Source organism: Pelodiscus sinensis, chromosome 3, assembly GCF_049634645.1.
Source record: "Pelodiscus sinensis isolate JC-2024 chromosome 3, ASM4963464v1, whole genome shotgun sequence".
Classification (NCBI taxonomy): domain Eukaryota; kingdom Metazoa; phylum Chordata; order Testudines; family Trionychidae; genus Pelodiscus; species Pelodiscus sinensis.
In genome coordinates this window covers 127,363,845-127,382,314 of record NC_134713.1, presented here as the reverse complement: position 1 = coordinate 127,382,314, position 18,470 = coordinate 127,363,845, and the positions used below count along the sequence as shown (strand labels likewise).

General features: G+C 40.6%; 1 protein-coding gene across 1 annotated transcript in view; it reads left to right on the top strand.

Moving 5' to 3' along the window:
• Window positions 1-18,470, top strand: part of HEATR1 (HEAT repeat containing 1) — a 55,089-nt gene that overhangs the window by 13,886 nt on the left and 22,733 nt on the right. Inside the window, exons 11-26 of the mRNA XM_075924808.1 lie at window positions 1,829-1,946; window positions 2,941-3,048; window positions 3,442-3,537; window positions 4,316-4,404; window positions 4,544-4,755; window positions 5,382-5,503; window positions 6,137-6,334; window positions 7,537-7,720; window positions 8,222-8,370; window positions 10,692-10,884; window positions 11,461-11,633; window positions 13,492-13,659; window positions 15,114-15,356; window positions 15,986-16,117; window positions 16,648-16,754; window positions 18,132-18,275. Of these exons, the coding sequence (XP_075780923.1) occupies window positions 1,829-1,946; window positions 2,941-3,048; window positions 3,442-3,537; window positions 4,316-4,404; window positions 4,544-4,755; window positions 5,382-5,503; window positions 6,137-6,334; window positions 7,537-7,720; window positions 8,222-8,370; window positions 10,692-10,884; window positions 11,461-11,633; window positions 13,492-13,659; window positions 15,114-15,356; window positions 15,986-16,117; window positions 16,648-16,754; window positions 18,132-18,275 (2,436 nt within the window). The remainder of the gene's footprint in view (window positions 1-1,828; window positions 1,947-2,940; window positions 3,049-3,441; window positions 3,538-4,315; window positions 4,405-4,543; window positions 4,756-5,381; window positions 5,504-6,136; window positions 6,335-7,536; window positions 7,721-8,221; window positions 8,371-10,691; window positions 10,885-11,460; window positions 11,634-13,491; window positions 13,660-15,113; window positions 15,357-15,985; window positions 16,118-16,647; window positions 16,755-18,131; window positions 18,276-18,470) is intronic.

The following is an 18,470-nucleotide window of genomic DNA, read 5'->3' as shown; positions in this document are numbered from 1 at the left end:
GGGATGCACGCTTTTCCAGGTCCTGCCCCATGGATGTGTACATCACCGCCCTGCCCCCCTTCACCTCTCGCATGGTGCTCTGCTGACGTCTGCGCTGGTCAGCCAGCTCGCTGCACGGGCGCAAGCGGTGCAATCGGCTCCTCTTTCTCTCCTCCTCCTACTGCCTCCCCTTCTCTCTCTCTCAGCTCTCCTCCGCCTTCTGCCTCTCTCTCCATCTCTCTCTCTCTCTCTCTCTCTCTCTCTCGCTGTCCTCCGCCTCCTCTGTTCTCCTCTGTCTCTTCCACATCCTCTGTGTCTGCTCTGCTTTCCTTCTTTTGAATCCTCACCCGTTCCTGATGTCAGAGATGCACGCTCGTCCTTGCCCTGCCCCTGGCTGTTCCCTCTGGGCGGCGCTGTTGCCTCCCTCCGTGGCAACAGCACCGCCCAGAGGGAACAGCCAGTGTTTCAGCGTTAGTCAGAGACATTGGACTACTGTGTATATGACTAGGGAAATATACCTTAGTGTGCATTGAAAAATGGGTGTGTAACTGGTTTGGAAACCATACACAGGGAGTATTTATCATTGTTTCACAGTTAAGTTTGAAGGGCATATCAAGTGGGCTCCAGCAGGGATCCGTTCTGATGAATATTTTCGCCCATGGTTTAGATCAGTGGTTCCCAATTTTTTGGGGCTGCTGGGCACCTGGGGGTGGGGCCACTCACTCACTGGGCACCGGGGAGCGGGGCCACCCATATGTTACACTCCGGGGCTGGCGCCAGCGCTGCTCCTGTGCCACGCACCCAAGGGCGGGGACGCCCATATGCCGCGCGCCTGAGGCTGGCGCCGCTGCTGGGCCGTGTGCCCAGGAGCGGGGATGCCCATACGCCGCGCGCTCAGGGCCAGCCCCAATCACTCAGTGGGCACACGGAAATGGCCCGGCAGGCAACATGGCGCCCATGGGCACCACGTTGGGGACCACTGGTTTAGATAATGGCATAGGAAGTACACTTATGAAGATTGTGGTTGATACCAAGTTGGGAAGGGTTGCAAGTGCTTTGAAACATAGGATTAAAATGGAATGTTATATGGACAAGCTGCAGAAAGGACAAATGCTAAGTGCTCCATTTACAAGGGGACCATTTGTCCATATTTAAAATAGGAAATGACTGCCTAGGAAAGAGAACTGCAGAAAGGGATTTGGGGTTCATAATGGGCCACATGCTAAATGAGTCAACAATGTAACGCTGTTACCAAAGAGAAACAAAAAACAAATTACCATCATTCTGGGGTGTAGAAGCAGAAATACTGTAAGCAAGACACAAGAAGTAATTCTGCTCCAGAGGGCACTGATTAGGCCTCAACTGGAGTATTATGCCAGGTCTCTGTGCCACATTTCAGGATAGTTGGGCATAAATTGGAGAGAGTCCAGAGGAAAGCAATAAAAATTAAGTCTAGAAAATATGATCAGAGTAGGAGGGAGAAAATTTGTTCTTAATTTCTGGGGGTAGGACAAGAAACAGTAGGCTTAAATGCAAGAAGGAAGATTTTAGGTTGAATGTTAGGGAAAAGCTTGATTAAAACACTGGAATAAATTGCCTTGGCAGGTTGTGGAATCTGTCATTGTTTAACGTGCTTTGAAAAATCTCCAAACAGAGATGGTCTAGGTTATACTTAGTCCTGCTTTGAGTGCAAGCGACTGGAGTAGAAGACTTTTTGGAGTTCCCTCCAGTCTTGTGGTTCAAACAAGCATTCTAAAATTCTGTGTCCTCTGCATGTATTTCTGTTTTAATTGGTGCATAACTTCTGTGGTAATTCTGTATAGAACCTGTTTCATTTGGTTGTTGGCAGATATCCTAAAGCCCTAGACATGGTGCTGGAAGACCATTTGCAAGACGTTGCAAATCAGAGGGAGCAAGATCTTTTCCACCAATTTATCTCTCTCTCTGTGAGTGGCAGTAAATATCAGGTAGGTAAAAGCATAATTTATGGATGTAAATCACTGCTGGTATGCTGCCTCAAAGTCAGCAGTATTTTACTTCCTTCCCATCCTTCCTTTTTTCTCTTGTCACTGATTTCTGTGATTTGTACTTGATCAAAACTGATGTCTACAAACGTAAAAAGCAACTTGAATAAATAAGCATTAGCTTATATTGTGCTGCTTTGGTCATGATCTTTGGTCACAAGGTTGTTATAATCAGGGCTTGACAAACAGCGGCGAAATCTGCTTGCCAGCCATGCACTGTGCATGTGCAAGACCCGCATTGCGCATGTGCGCGCCGCCAGCAAACGGGGTGACCAGCTAAAATCTATTTGCCATGGGCGAGTAGATTCAATGATTTGTCAAGCTCTGGTTATGAAAAAACATCTGTTTTTGTGCAAAAACCTGCGCATCATCCACATTTCAAGCGCAGTTTTGCTCAAGAAAATCTACAGTTAGTTGACAGAACAGAGGGCTTTTTGTGGTGTAGGTATAACGCCTTCTACGAGGCATAACTCCTTTTTGCGCTACAGCTCTTGTGCAAAAAAGGCATGTGTGGATGCTCCACAGAGGATTCTTGCGCAAAAAGAGCCTATCTGAAAAAGCACAGGTGGGGTGGCCATCAGAGCTTTCTTGCGCAACAGCGTCCATGCAGTGTGGATGCTCTTGTGCAAAAGTGATGTGCTTTGAGGTGTGGACACGCTTTTGCGCAAGAGGTTTTTGTGCAAGAACTCTTCCGCAAAAGATTTCTTGTGCAAAAACCTTGCAGTGCAGATGTACCCTTAGGGTATAATTTAGGAAATGCACTAAGTGCATATATAGGGCAATTGTATTATTCTGAAGGTGACATTTTACAATTTGAATTATACAATTTCTATTCTGGATTTATAGTTACCATATTTTTTCTTACTTTATGATTAATACGTATACTATAATTCAATAATTTTCAATATGTATTAAGTAACTGTAATGTGCACTTCAGTTTCTGGCAGACTCGGATACTTCTCTGGTGCTCAGCCTGAATCATCCACAGCCAGCAGTCAGGATCTTGGCTGTTCAGCATTTGAAGGAGATCATTGCATCATCAAAAGTGAGTACCTCTAAGTCTCTCATGGACAGAACTTAATTGATGTCTGTTGTCTTCAAATTTCTATAAAAAGATCTTCGGAAGACAAGACAAACATCCCATTTAAAATATGACAGTCACATATCTTTAATGTTGTTTTCAATCAGTTCACTTAACTATTTCTTTAAACTTGGATTCTGTCATCCAGAATCTCGGATTAATTCTTGTTTATGAAGCTGTTTGTAGTCCCTCCGCGGAGTGACTTGGTGTTTATTTCTTCCATTGATATTGGCAGTTGGCTTCTCCCTAGCTGAGGTTTCTGTTCTCCTGTGTTGTAGTTCATATGTCATGTCAGTTACGCTGCCAAGAAGGCTTTGGAAACTAATGGTCCTTAGCGGCTTTTCTCTTTTTGTACAGGAGGGCTTTGACAAGACCTTCATAGAAGAAGCCATTTTTGCACGACTTAAGGATGACAATCTGGAGGTTGTTATGACTGCTCTCGGTGCCTTGGAGGTAAGTCAGTATTTCTTGGTATGTCAAGTAAGATGTTACTATTTCTCTATATTCAGAAGCAGTCTGAAATTAATGCTGTGCATTGTCATCCTCTCCGCTCACCTCTGGCATTGGTGAGGAGGATGTGTGCATAGCCTTTATTCTTGAATGGGACAAAGAAGCAAAAATCTACCTGACTGCTGCTTAATTTACAATTTTTCTCTCTTGAGGCAGTTACAACCAGTCAGAGAAAAGATTAAACCCAGGATACAGCCTGGATCTAGTCACTAAGACCTATTTTATTTCAGAATTGTTCCTGATGCAGAGTTCTGCTCATCCTACAAGCTGCTCTGTCCCTTTTCTAGAAATAAATAAGGAGCATTTGGCCCACTGCCATAACATCTGTAGCTCATTTTTGGGGGCAAGATGTTTGTCAATATTCATTTTCTATCATGATGCCGATAAGTATGCATTGTTACTTTTTTAATGAAGTTGATTGTAGCCATACTTATTCAAGTCCTGCCTAATATTTCTGTATCAGACAATACTAAGTCTTGGGGGAGAAAAAAATTTTCCCCACTCAAATATGCGTTCAGACCATATTCTTCATGGATCTAGCAAACCCAGTGGATATAAGAAGTTACTATATTTATCTTTTTCCTTAATAATAATCATGCTACCTGATCAATAGAAGTTCACTCAGCAGTGTTTCATTTTTGTACTTAATAGGATCAGTTATGCACTTGCCATTATAGTTTTGTAGGTTGATCATTTCACTTTTGCATTTGTTGATTTGTAGGTTTTCAAGGGACAAATGAGTACAGAAATAATTGTTTCAAGTCTGTTGACTCTCTTTCAAAGAGTTGATCTTTCAAAGGATGGGAAGTGGTATGTGCTTGTATTTTCCTTTCTCTTACCCCAGCTTTTAATATTAATGGCTGGAGCTTTGGTTGAGGGGCTGTTGTCGGGTTGTGGTGATGATGGAATCAAGTGGTGGTGCTTCAGCTTTTTTTTCCCCCCGTTTTAGGCATAAGGCTCTGGAGGGAGCAATAAACATCTTATTCAAAGAAGAAATTCTGAGTGAGAAGGAAGAGCTATTAAATCAAGTAGTAATTCAGTTGCTACCATTTATGGTCGTCATTAATAATAATTCAAAATCTGCAGAATGGAAAATAGCAGTTTCTCTATCACAGTCTGGCTTCTGCTCCCTACATCCTTTATTGAAGGGCTGGCCAGAAGGTAGGCTATTGAAAACAATTGGTTTGAGAAAAGAAAAATTATTGAACATGAGAATTTGATGCTCATATAAGACAGTAGAGATCTCTGGTCCACCACTAAGAAGTTGCCATCCATAATGTGTGCCTAAATGCCTTGGAAAGTAGTTGTTTAATCATACATCAAACTCTTGTGGGGGGGTTTAGTCAAATTTAGAGAAGCATGTTGCTACGAAATGTGTTTTTGTTGTTCAGTGGTGTTAACTGTAACTGATATGAGGAGTCTATTCTTGGGATGTCGGTTTGCCATTTTGAGGCCAAGTCATCTGGACTTTAATGTGGCAAAATTCCAGTTGAACTTAAAGAGAACTCTCAACGATAGATTAAACAGTAAAACAGTGAGTGTGACATGTTGAGTAGTGGGATTCTTTTTTTGAAACAATAGTATGTTCTTAAAATAAGCTCTTCTGATTCAGACACAAGAGAGGGCTCATAGAAAGCAACAATAGTTTGAGTGCTTAGTAGAGAAAAGCAAGAACATTAGTGATAAGAAAATTACTTACAGTGTCAAAATATTTCTAAACATCATCAAGCTTGTCAGTATTTTCACTTGTGATTAATTTATTCACCTTTTCTGTTTTATGGTTATAGCTTTTGAAAAAGTGATAAAATCCTGTAAGTCGGTAGATTTGGCTGGTGAGGCCAACCAGAAAATGATTCTGCTGTTTTCTGATAACATAACTTCAGGGAATCCTGACTTAACATTACAGATGGTAGGTGCACAATTTAAAATGTATTCATTTTAATGGTAGCCCAGACTTATTTACAGATAATTGCTATGGCAGACTGAATGAGATTTGTTAGAACTTGAAATACGCAGTTTGCTACATTTTTCAGCATTATCCAGCTTCTGGTACAATATATTTATGGCAGAGTCCCTTATGTAATAATACATTAAACACCTATTAACTCTCTCATGACAAGAAAAGCCTTCTATACAACACATTAATGTACTCCTATAGGTGCCTTATTAGTGTAACCATAGCTAAACTACTTTGTGAGCATTCTGTGCCCCTAAGCCAATCAGAAAATAAATATATAATGAGTTTGAAAGTCTCTGCACAGTTTGGACAGAGAGATGTCAATGGACAAATGTTGGCATAGCTTATTGCGATAGTATTTTCTATATGGATTAGTATCCATGGTGGAAGAGAAGAAAAGGACTGAATTGGCTATAGAGACAGAACTCTATTCTACTTCTACTGTCTGTGCTGGGACATTGATGGAAATACAGGACTTCACTCTCCCAGACTTCTAGTCACATACCTTTCCACTGTTTTAGATCCAGAACAAGGACATAAAAAGTCTCTTATGCTGCCATGGATGTTTGTGTTTTGTTCTAATAGGTGGAAGGTCTGATCCACATAGCTGAAAATGAATCTGATAGTGTGAGACAGAAAGTAACTGCTCATGTTATCAGCTTTGTGCTTGTCCAGTGTTGTTGTAATTCACAAACGGAAGAAAGCTATTGGTCATTGGCTCTCAGAGTCTTCAGTCTTCTGGAAGGAAAAATTAGAAAACTTGAAGGCAGTCATTCTGCAGAGGTAAGCATTAAGTAATTTTGGAGATCATACTTTTTGTGTGTGTGAGGTCTCTTTCATAAGTGGAGTTGCAAGATCAGCAACTTTGGGATGTACAGAAAAATCTTGTTTCTGTTCTTAAAAATATACTTGTCAACATTTTCTTAAAGTATTAAGACTTCAGAGTTTCTTTTTGTAGTCATTGAAGTGTATGCACAGATAGAATTAAGGAATTGAGCTTTACAATTGCGTATCCTATTAAAATGTAGTGTTCTTAGTATTTTTCTATTAATTACTTCTCATCAACTCCTTAATTACTTTGTTACACTGCTATAAACATTCCATGCTCAAGTAAGTCCCATTGAACTAAATGGGACTACTCCAGTACATGATATTTGTTGTGCATATGAGTATTTGGAGAAATTGGCTGAGTACAGAGTAAGCAAATAGAGAAAAAGCTGCTATTAATTGCACATAACTTCTAAAAGGAGAAATTTGTTCTTTTTATTGGTATAACTGTGTACTGCTTGTAACTGTAGTAATAGTATATGCAGATTTTCCAATAGAAGGTATCAGATTTTCAGCCAGAAATCTTTTATGGCAATACTCCTTTTAACAGGCATGAAATTTTGCCATTGGAAAACAAAGTACTAGTAAACTTTATGTAGCGAAGATAATCTTGTGACTTGTTCTTTTACAGTTTTTGGGCATTTTAACTGCTGCCAATAATCTTTTGTTTGGCTAGCCAAACAATCAGTGCAAGCTTCTGGCATGCCTCATTACCTGCTGCGGTATGAAGGAATTCTCCTTCCCTTTTTTTAAGTGTTATACAAATTAGTACATGATTTTATTTCCCTAAAGACATTTAATTACAGGTAACTTCTTAGGAGTGGATTCCTATGTTTATTTGTGTGTTCTTGGAAATAGTATTGAATCACAGAAGAGACTGTTATCAGAATTCTAATGGTGGCACTTGATGCTATTTTAATGTAACTTCTGGTTGATTTGGTTGTATCAAACAGAATTGTGACTCCAAATGCAAAAACCTGTTGGTTTGTTTTCTGTGCTCTAAGTAGTTAATTTCTGTAATGCTCTGAAAATATCAAATGCTGTACATAAGTGCTACAGTAAGTATGAGCATGAAAAAAGGATAGATACACACAGGTCATTTCATAATAACCTATGGAGTTGTATGGGTGTCCATTTACGTTTGCTTTCATTTTCAGATGATTCCTGCAAAATGGCTTACCGAGTCAGTGCCTGGGGGCTTGGTGTCAGTTGAGCTGTTGACTAAATACATAGAAAAGCTCAACAGTGGCCAGGCTGTTGATGCAGAAGATTCAGCCATGCTTGTGCTTCTGTTGAAAGGCTTTGTTAGTGGTCTGAAGCCTCCTGTATTGTGTCTGAAAGGTAAGCTTCAGAACTCAGATGGCAAACCTTCAGAGACCATGTGAAGTAAGGAAGAAAAACATTCATTTTTTCCCAGATAAAATTTTTTCTTAGAAACATAAACTTTGTTTTATTTTTACATAGATGTATAAACATTTCCTTTCTCTAGACTTGAAAACAGCCCCATTTCTTCAGCTGTAAAGCTGTTGAGGGGATTGTCAGCATTATGGCTAAGTTGGGGGCTTGGGCTTCAGTTGCAGAGCAACATAGTACATACATTTGAGCTTTCAGCTGGAGATTGGACTTTGCGACCCTGCAAAGGAGTTGGCTTCAAGACCTCAGGCTGCATCCTAAGCCCAAATGTGAACATTGCGATTTTTTATGTCCCACAGCCCAAGCTCTGTAAGCCTGAGTCAGCAGACCTGTGCTGGCCATGGCCATGCTTTGGGTCCTTGTGTGGACATACCTTGAATGTACTTACATAGTTTTTGGTTTTTTTTTCCACCCTTCATGTGCCTATAGATGAAACCTGGTGGAATCCTGAAAGTATGAATGACAAGAGCAGAGACTATTTACACCTGCTGTTGGGGCTGTTTGACATCACTGTCTGTAGAGCCAGTGAGGGAGCTGATGCTCTTCAGTTCAGAGCGCTGCTCAGCCTTTTATTCAAGGTATTGTTTGTTTGCAAGTTTGTGCTTAATGAATATTGTGAATTATTTCTTCAATAACATATTTTGAATCCCTGTGTAATCTTTAAAAAAAAAAAAAAACCTGAGAACTGTTCCATGGGATCTCTTGCTTACATATTGATTTGCTTCATGGAGTACTTGAGAGAGAAAGGAAGCCTGTTGGAGCACTGAGGAAGCAATGCATTTCTATAAAAGGTGGTGGGTTGCTCGAAGTCCTTTACTCTTCCTGAATATACTCTTCAGACTAAATATTGAATAGTACAATTCAGAGTGTTTTTATAGCAACTATGATTGCCGGAATGAGGAAATGTTTAATACTGCAAAGCGGACCTGCTCTAGATAATAAGAGAAAAGTAGACATGCTTAACTATGTCCACTCTAGCTAACTAGATTTAATGGGTTATATTAACTTTTTGGTTTTCCATACAACATGCTAAGAATGCATGTAACATTTGCAGAAGAGGAGAGAAAATGAGCTGCTACTGAGTAGGGCGCCTCTTCCCATCCAGTTTTGTTTGTAAGTACTGTATTCCTGTGCAACGTATGGCCTTGGTTAGGGGTGCTCCCTCTCCTCATGGGCAAGAGCGTGGAGTGGGCCAAAGCTGGGACCATAGATGCCTAGACCTCTCTCAGCCCCGGGCTCAGCCTCAGGCTGCATGGTGTGAGTGGGGTGCCAGTGCCGGTGCAGGGAGCCACTATCCTTCCCTGGCTGCAGAGTTTCCTGTAAGCAACCAAGCTCAGACTGTGTGCTCAGTGGCCAGTCAGCGTAGAGGGAGCCCAGGATGTTGTGCTAGGATTGGGAAGAAAAGGCCAGGTTGAGACTGCCCAAAAAGTGGAGCAAAAGCCAGACAGTGTTAGTAGATGCAGGTAGAGGTCACTACCAAATTTCCCAGGCTCCCCCATTTCCTCACTGTCCCTATCTTCTGTCTACTTCCCTACCAGGACATCCCATGTCCAGCTCCTCTTTTCCACTGGGACTCCGCTTCCTTAGCTGTCCCCCACCCTTCCGCCCTCCCCTTTCCCCGTACTTCTACATACACCTTTTTGTAGTGATCTCTGTTATGTAATAGGTAAACTATATGGTGGCACCATAGACCAGTGGTCCCCAACCTTTCCAGGTTGTCGGGCGCCAGGGGGCGTGGCCGTTCGCCGGCCGGGTGCCAGGGGGCGGGGACACTTGCGCCCCAGGGGCGCCCCCCCCCATAGCTGTATGCCCGGGGCCGGCGCTCCCCCCGCCCAGCGCCCCCCCCCTTGGGCCTGCGCTCCCCCCGCCCAGCGCCCGGGGCCGGCGCTCCCCCCCACCCAGCGCCGCGCGCCCGGTGCCAGGCCAGCCCCGAGCACCTGGCGGGCGCATGGAAATGCCCCCGCGGGCGCCATGGCGCCTGCTGGCACCGTGTTGGGGACCACGGCCATAGACGATGGTGCCATATTGTCTTGCAGTACTTTACTCTCAAATAAGCTGTTTGATGTAAGGGCTGTGTTTGTACAGCACTTAGCTCAGTGTTGCCTAAAAGCTGATTCGGAGCTTTGGGCACCACAGTACAAGTGCAGGTTGAACCTCTCTAGTCTGGGACCCCTGGGACCTGACTGATTCTGAAACAGAATTTTCCGGACCCAGGGACCATTGTCTAGCAACATTACCAACTCTTCGACTGCTTACTGGGCTGTTAGAGAGGACATGTAGCGGTAAATTAGAGCTAAATAACAGTACTGAACACTGAGTGAGGACTGGTGGCTGTAAACAAACTTTGAGACTGTGGGAAACATGGCCACATCCATGAAAAGTGGACATCCAGCTAGCTAAAATCATTCTGGATAATGCATGTTTTCAGACTAGAGAGATTCAACCTGTATTAAATAATAATTGTATGTTAGAACAGATCATTGATTTGTGTCATTTAAAAGAGACTGTTTCAGTTTATATTAAAAGCACAAGAACTTGAGAAATCCTTGCATCAAATGACATTGAATTCCATAGTTTCTGAAAGCATAAAAAAACAAGTCTCAACTCTAGAAGTCTTCAGCTGAATAAAACAATAGAAAGCTCTCAGGATGGCATAAAGGATGCTTCACTCAGACAGGGGTTAATTGATGGCAGAAAAAGAATGGAATCCTTAAACAAGAAATACAATTTCTAATGTTCACTTTATATCATGCCCAGCACTTTTAGTATCAATCAAAATGAAGTGGGTGTTTTTGTAAATACCTTTTCATACTAAGTTATAATAGCGAGAGAAAAGGTACGTTGCATAAAATAATGTGAAGGAGAAGTGTAACAAATGTATATAACACTTATTTTAAAGGTACATTTAGAAGACTCAGAGGATCTGTTCAAGTTCTTTTCAGTCTTATGGACCTATAACTATAATCTCTCAAATCAGCTAAACTACACAGTAAATGCAATGCTGCAGACTCGAGCTTTGTATATAGGGTGTGCAATGCTGATGTCACAGGCTGCCCAAAAGAAGAAACAACTGGTGTCGACCTCCTCCCCAGGTACTGGAAAACCATAAACTTTCCATATGCCTAATCGTGTGTTGTTAAAAATATTTATGCTCTAGAACAAGTGCTAACATATGACAAGAAAATGAATGTTTCTTTCTTTCTGCATTATGAATGCTACATTTCTTGTTAAAACTGTACATTTGAATTTCCTGATGTTTTGTCTCTATCAAATCATAACCATAACAGAGCCAGATGTTATTTTGGCATAGAATGTGCATGCAATTGTGCAACAGCCAAGGGCTTTTGAAATTTGACTCTGAGAAATCACACCATGTTTTTTATGTAGAACGGAATACAAATTTAAAAAAATAAAAGGCTGTTGTATAGGCTTACGTTTTTTACTACTGAAGTTTTTCATTTAAAAAAAATACAAAGTATAAGCACGTTGGTGATTAAATTGATGGATTACATGTGGTTCATATTAAATATAGTTAGATCCCTCAAGATCTAAAAGGAAAAGCAGACCCTTCAAATGCAAAGGAATCTGTTGATGCTGCTATAGATAGAATTTTTACATTATTATCAACTGCTCCTTTTTAAACATACTTTTTCTATTTTAATTTTTAGTGGTAATATCTTTGCTGATTAATTTGGGGAATCCTGTGAGTGAAGTGCGAAGGGCTGCTCTTAACTGTCTTCATTCCCTGAGTGGGATAAAGGAGTCTCCATTTCATCCCATTCTTCATAATCTGGTACAAAAAGCAGAGGAGATCATAAATGACCCCATCTATGTGACCCAGGTAACATTTTTGTTGAGGAGCATATTGGCAAAGTAAATTTTCAGGGTCCTACTTGGAATTCCAAATTCTGTATTTGTAGATCCGTACAACTCCACAGCTGTGAACATGGGTAGCCGCAGCTCATTTTTTGTGGATACAGATTAGGGATGTGAACGACTAGTCAACTATCTGATAAGCAAATGCTGACCCTAGTTGATCTCGGGCTCATGCGGTGCTGCCACTTTGAAACGCTGCGGGGAGCACGGAGCCAGCAGGTGACTGCTTGAGTCCCCTACTGGCCCCATGCTCCCCACAGTGCTTTCGCCTTTGAAGTGTAGCAACAGTCCTTACGAATAATTGAAATTGCACTGACTGATTAGCCAAATAATCGAAATTTTACATCCTAATGCAGATGTAAATACAAATTTTGTATCCATCAGAGGCAGCAGGCCTGGAGTGAGGGCGAGGGCGGGGAGACTGCTGCAAAGCAGCCCTGCCAGTGGCGGGCCCTGGCTCGTCGCCATGGACACAGGCTGCTCTTCATCCTGTGGAGCAGCCTCTGTCTGTGATGAGCCTGGGCCCACTGCGGGAAGAGGCCGCTTTGCAGCAGCAGCCCCTATCCATGGGGGGGAGGGGGACCCTTCTCCCCGTGAACAGGGGCTGCTTTGTGGCTGTCCCACTCTTCCCCCCCCCCACACGCACCCCCAGCAGTCTCTGTAAGTGGGGAGCTAGGACTCCCACAGACAGGGGCTGCTGCCTCTGATACAGAGGCAGCAGCGTGGGGAAGCAGGCAGATGGTGTGCTAGGGGAGCTGATTTTTAAACTGGCTCTCCTTGCGGACCAGCTCCCATCTGACACCCTGCACTGCTGCTTCGAATACAAAGGCAGCAACGCAGGGTAGCAGGGGGCTCCCCAGGAGTGTGGGGCCAGAGCACATTGGCTGCTGGCCCCACCCCTGAAGACTACAGAATAGTCAACTAACCACTAAGAAATCATGTGGTTAGTTGACTATTCAATTAACCGATAGCTAACATCCCTAGAGCTCACTTAATACTTGATGATTGAATGCATTTTGTTTAAGCCACTGTTCATATTGAGAAAAATTAAATACAACTTGGAAATCAGTCTGCGTGGCTATTATAGAATTATGTAATTTGCAGATAATTTGTATTTAAAAACCATAATAATTTAAGATCCTTTCAAGAGATTCTCTTTGAATAAATAGCTACACTTTCATGGACAATAATTACTAATAACACTAGATGTGGAAGACAGGATGAGGCCATTGCTCAGAAAACTAGCATTATTGAAAAAATAGGGTTGTTACAGCTCTGCATCATTTTCCCACAAAATCCCAGGCAATTTCTGCTGGGCCATTGGAGAGAAAAGGCACTCCAAAGACTGTTACCTTCTCTAGAAGTTACTCTTGGTTGGAAGAATAAGGAATAAGAACTTATCTGTTTTCCCCCAGAGAGAAGCTGGTAAAGATAAAAGTAGACATTGAAGCCTCTTCCCACAGTCCAAAAGATGTAAAGGATTGCAAAGAAAGACAGTCCCAACAATTTAAAAAACATGTTGATTATGCATTATTCTTTCAAGCAGCAAATGGACTGTGTTGCTAATGTCATTTGAACTTGCTAGATTTTTGTATAGAGCAATAGATTAATAAAAGTAATAAAAACTTCAGTTTGTAGAGTACACAAATTATTTGTATGTGGAGTGTTTATGCATTTGTCATCTAAGAGTGTTTATTTCTGACTGAAGGAGAATAATTAAGAAAGGAAAAAAATTACTTCACATTGCATTCACTTGAAAATATTTCATTTTTTTTAAGGGACTTCTGTGGCAGGTACTTACTTTTTTTTTTAAAATACACTAGAATTTGGGAAGCTTATTTGAGGAGCTGCAAGCACAAAGTCAACAGAAATCCCAACAAAAAAGGTTGTCGGAAGCTTTGGAACACATACTTGACAGTATAAGAGCCCCTGGTTGTCCTTCATATGTTTCAAGAAGCTTGATGAAGATTCTTCAGCAGGTTAATGGTGAGGTATGTGTTGGCTTTCTGGTTTCTCTAAATTTGTTTTATGGATAGAATGTAAGGTATATTTGTGTTTTCTCATTTAAACGATGGAAGTATCTTAAAACTGCATCTTTTGAGTTTTCTACATTTCATCACCAATAACTTTGAGATACTCCTAGATATTTGGGTGAAGCACTATGCTATGCAAAGATTACATGTCTGAAAAATATAATTAAAAAATTATCACAAACATTTCCATGCTCCAGCCATGAACTTTTTCTATTGTAGGACACTGCATTCAAGTCCTTGGACAAATTTAAACTCTGGAATCAAGTCTCAAGAACATTTTTCTATAAAGATTTCACTAGGAAATTCAGTTTGTCATGTAATAACAAATGGCCTGTGCATTTATTCAGTATTTTAGAATGAGATTTATTTTTGTTTATTTTACTCCTTTTTAAGCAGTCTGTTCAGAATTCACTTCTCCGTACTGCTGATGCATGCATTAGTTCATTGTATGTTGATGGATATGATGATGATATATTCAGAGGATTGTAAATGGCATCTGGATGATTGCTATGGTTGCAAGAAATTTTGGTTTGTTAGGAGCTGTAATAAATCATAAATATTCTGAAAAACCAAGCACAGATTTATGCAGTGGTGTTGGATCCTTGTCCTTCTAGGTGGACATTAGAGAGATTAGGTTGGTGAGATGAAAATACAGCCTTTTCTCGACTTACAAACCAGTTATGGACCAAGCAATGGACCCCATTGAGTTACACGTGACCACGCTGTTCGTAAGCGCAGATCGCGTTTGTAACTCGGGGTCCGCCATTTATGACAGCTTTGGTCGTAACTGCGAATGGTCATAAGTCAACGGTTCGCAACTCGGAGACCGGCTGTATTTTATTTCAAGCTCTCTCAGATCTTTTCTTCAGGTCTGGAAGAAAAAGAGCACTACGTACGTTCAAAGCCTCTCTCTCTGTTGTACCAGCAGAAGTTGGACCACTTAAAAGATACTACCTCACCCACCTTGTGTCTCTAATACCATGGCACCAACACAGCTATAACAGCACTACATAGTTCCAGTCTTTCTATTCAGTCTAAGATTTTTTGTGTCTAGCATTATTCATTCATAACTTTGCTAGACACTAAAAATCAGGGACTGGATTTATGGCTTATTACAACATTATGTAACCCCTGAACTTGTCTGTGCCCCAGCTGCCTTTCTCTCTTTTCCTTTGCTCCTTGTTACTGGAGGGGTATTAATAGGCAAGGTCCCCTGCAATGCCACATTCAAGTTAGAAGGTGCATCCAGGAGATAAGGACGTGCCCTGATTATATAGGTATAATACAAAGTAATGCACACTGTGATGTTGGTGATTGATATTGTATTAAAAATTAAACTGTTGTTCTGAAAGTTGGTTAAAACAGCTGTTAAAAAAAACAAAAAACCTTTTGTAAATAATCTTCACTTGTAGAAGATACTGTGTTACCTGTTGCCTGCAATAGATAGATTGCTGGAGAAAGTCCTAAAGGAACCTGAGAACATGCTGAAAGATGAAGTTGTTCTTCTGCATCTCATCCTTGGAAAATACACGGAACATTCAGCTGCCCTCTTGTGCAAGGATCAGCGAAGTCTGGATTTGTTCATCAAAAGTCTGCATATCGCAAAGGAGCTTTACAAAGGAATTCCTACTTTCCAGATCACAGCACTTGGACAGGTAGGTATTTCTGAACAAAATTTTCCATGTTATTGATTTATGTATGTTGTTTCAAATAGAAGATCTGAATGTTGATGAGTGAATTTAAAAGGACTCTTTCAAAATTAGAAGGCCCTAAATTCTGAAGGAAACTTTGTGCCACTTTTCCCAGATCCGTTTAGCTCTTTTGAAGAGTTATCCAAACAGCAGATGCCTTTTAGTTTTTAACATGTTGAAAGGTAAAAACGTGTTTCCTTTTTTGTGGGTATGTGTGTTTTGTTGTTTGTTTTGTTTTGTTTGTTTATTTAATGAGAAGTATCCAGGGTTGCTCCTGGCTGTGGTTGCTGCTCCATTTTCTTTACTTCTCACCAAGCTACTGCAATGACTTTCCATCCGATTTTTGTTTTTTGAGAAACAGAAAATATGTAATTAAGATGAGTGAGAAATATCTTTGCTTGGAATATAAATCAACACTTTGTCTTTCAAATATTGTGCTATAGTCACAAAAGGGGCAGAAATGTCACATTGTGTGCAGAAATCTTACATATACATATAGATAATTTAGATTTTTCTCATGTTTCACTTTTGCCATTAAAAAGTGTACCTCTTTAGGGCTTCGTTAAAAATGCATTTATTTTTTAAATTTGCAGATTACTAAACCATTCTTTGCTGCATTGCCAGATGGGAAGGTGCAACAGAAGCTATTGACCATTCTGTTTGATTTACTATTAAATTGCAAAAATCCACTTTGCGCCCAGACGATTAGCAGTGTTTTTAAAGGGGTAAGTTGCAGTCTGCTAGGACTTTGTAATCTAGTAAGGATTGTTAAGATGACTTGAGGTTAAACTACAGTCAATAATTTAATTTTTATTGCTTGCAGATTTCTTAGAATGATAATCATCACATGCTGGATAAACCATATTATAATGTAATTGAACATGCAAGCATTAAAGATGAATTAAAATATTTTTCCTACAAAAATAAGTATCATGTTTGTATGTATTTGTTATGTTGTAGTAATGAACTTTAGAGGAAGGAGAAACATTCCACTGTGCTTCATGTTTATCTTCAAAAAGTAACTTATTGAAAAACAAAAAATGGTCCTCCAAATAAATTGAGTATCTGTTGCTTTAATATCAGTTTGTTTGTTGTAATACATAAAAACTGTTCTTATGTTTTAATTGACATGAGAAACGTGTGTAAGACAGGCATTCGTAGCTATTATGATAACTGAGGCCAGATAAATACTTGGGTAGGTGGATAGATATTTGTTGCTCATATGTACTTAGTGTTTTCTTTTATTCTACTCTAGATTTCAGTTGATGCTGAGCAGATTAGTATAGAGCTAGAACCTCCTGAGAGAGCCAAAGCTCCAGCTACTGTTCAGCAAACTAGAAGACAGAAAATACAGCAGCAGAGGTAAAAGAGGCATAGAGATGTAAAAGCTACAGTCTTTGTCTATATAATATTAGAAAAAAACACTTGTTGAGGAAAATGTCATAAAATACATAGAAAGTATGAGAACTTCTCTGACTGTGTCTGTAAAGAAAGGGGAGAAATCCCAATGACTTAAGAGTTTTATTCTACTGCTCTCTTTCCTTCCTTTCTTTGGAATCATGAAATTGGTTTCATGATCGCTTTCACTCAAATTGTCTGTCATCTTCAGATTTGGTACCAGTTCCTCCCTGTTCATCAGAATCAAGTCTAAATGAATATCCCCCTGGCTGCTGCTGTTACTTTCTGGAACAAAAAGTTGTCAGTACATTCCAAGAACTTAATGGAAATTATGTATGTTGTCATATTACTTTTTCCAAGAGATGTCCAAGTAAAGACACCCTCCCCCACACACACAACTTCCAAATCTTCTGTTTAGAAATGACTCCTTTCTCCCACCACCTGCTCCAGATTTGTGATCTGTAGTAGGCCCCTATCAAAATGTCACCCTCAGGGTTTTTTTAAATATTTTTCCACGGACTTCCAACTGGTTTGTCTTCCACCTCCTTCCCTTTTTACTAAGCCTGTTCTTCCTGAACAGGCTGTGCCCCACTATACCAGTATTCCAGTCATGAGACTTATCCCAGCACATCTCAGGGATGCTATTCAAGTTATAATTTAGTTTGTGCACAAATGCTTCTAGTTCTTCCCATTTATTCCCTATACTCCTTTCATTTGTGAATAGCTATCTAAAATATTGAGCATATTTTCTCACTGATTTTCCTCTTGTCACTTCTGTGACCTTGCTGAAATTGTTAGTTTCCTTCCTCCAAACATCTAAACCTCAGTTAAAGTTACCTTCTTTTATACTTCATCTTTTTCTGTTTGGTTGATTGGTTGGTTTTTTGGCCTTCTACTTTGAGTCTGGTTTAAAACCTTCCTTATTAGATTAGGAAGTCAGTGAGTGAAGATGCCCTTCCCCTTCTTGGTCAAATATATCGAGTTGAGTCCGTGCCTAGTCAGTAGTAGTTAAAATGAAATTATTCTTCATTGGCTGGAGGCCCAGTGGGTCAGCATCGAGACAACTGATCAATAACAGGAAAAAATTTCAATCACGGGGGCCTATCTCAGGTTATAGAATTGTGTTGGGAGTATGTATCTGTACAGTAGACACACAGTACTTTTACAATTGGATTTGTTTTTATTTTGATACTTCCTGAGATTGATTGATTGATTGTTTGCAAAGGTGTTGTTTGTCCCTCCAGTTTCAACCCAAGTCGTGTTGTTTTCTAACAGCGAGCTGTGCTCATTTCTTTTTCTTTGAATGAATCCATCTTGATTTTCCTAAGTTCTAATCTTTAGGAAATCCCAAGTGCCAGACTCAGTGCAAGAAATAAGCAGTGTGAACTGGCAGAGAGTTACACTCATCCTGGAATTGTTACAGCACAAGAAAAAGCTCAAGCATCCTCAGCTGCTAGTACCTACACTTTTTAATCTGCTGGCCAGGTAATGGAGCCTCATTAAAAATTAGTACGAAACATCAGTCATTATCTATCCTTTCCTCACTAGCAGAGGATATAAACCAGAGCTACTCAACATGCGGCCCGTGGTGTGGTTTGGTTTGGGTTTACACAGGGCTCATCACGTGGCCTGCGGGTGGGATCCTTTGAACATGCCCTCCACTGGGAACACACTCCACAG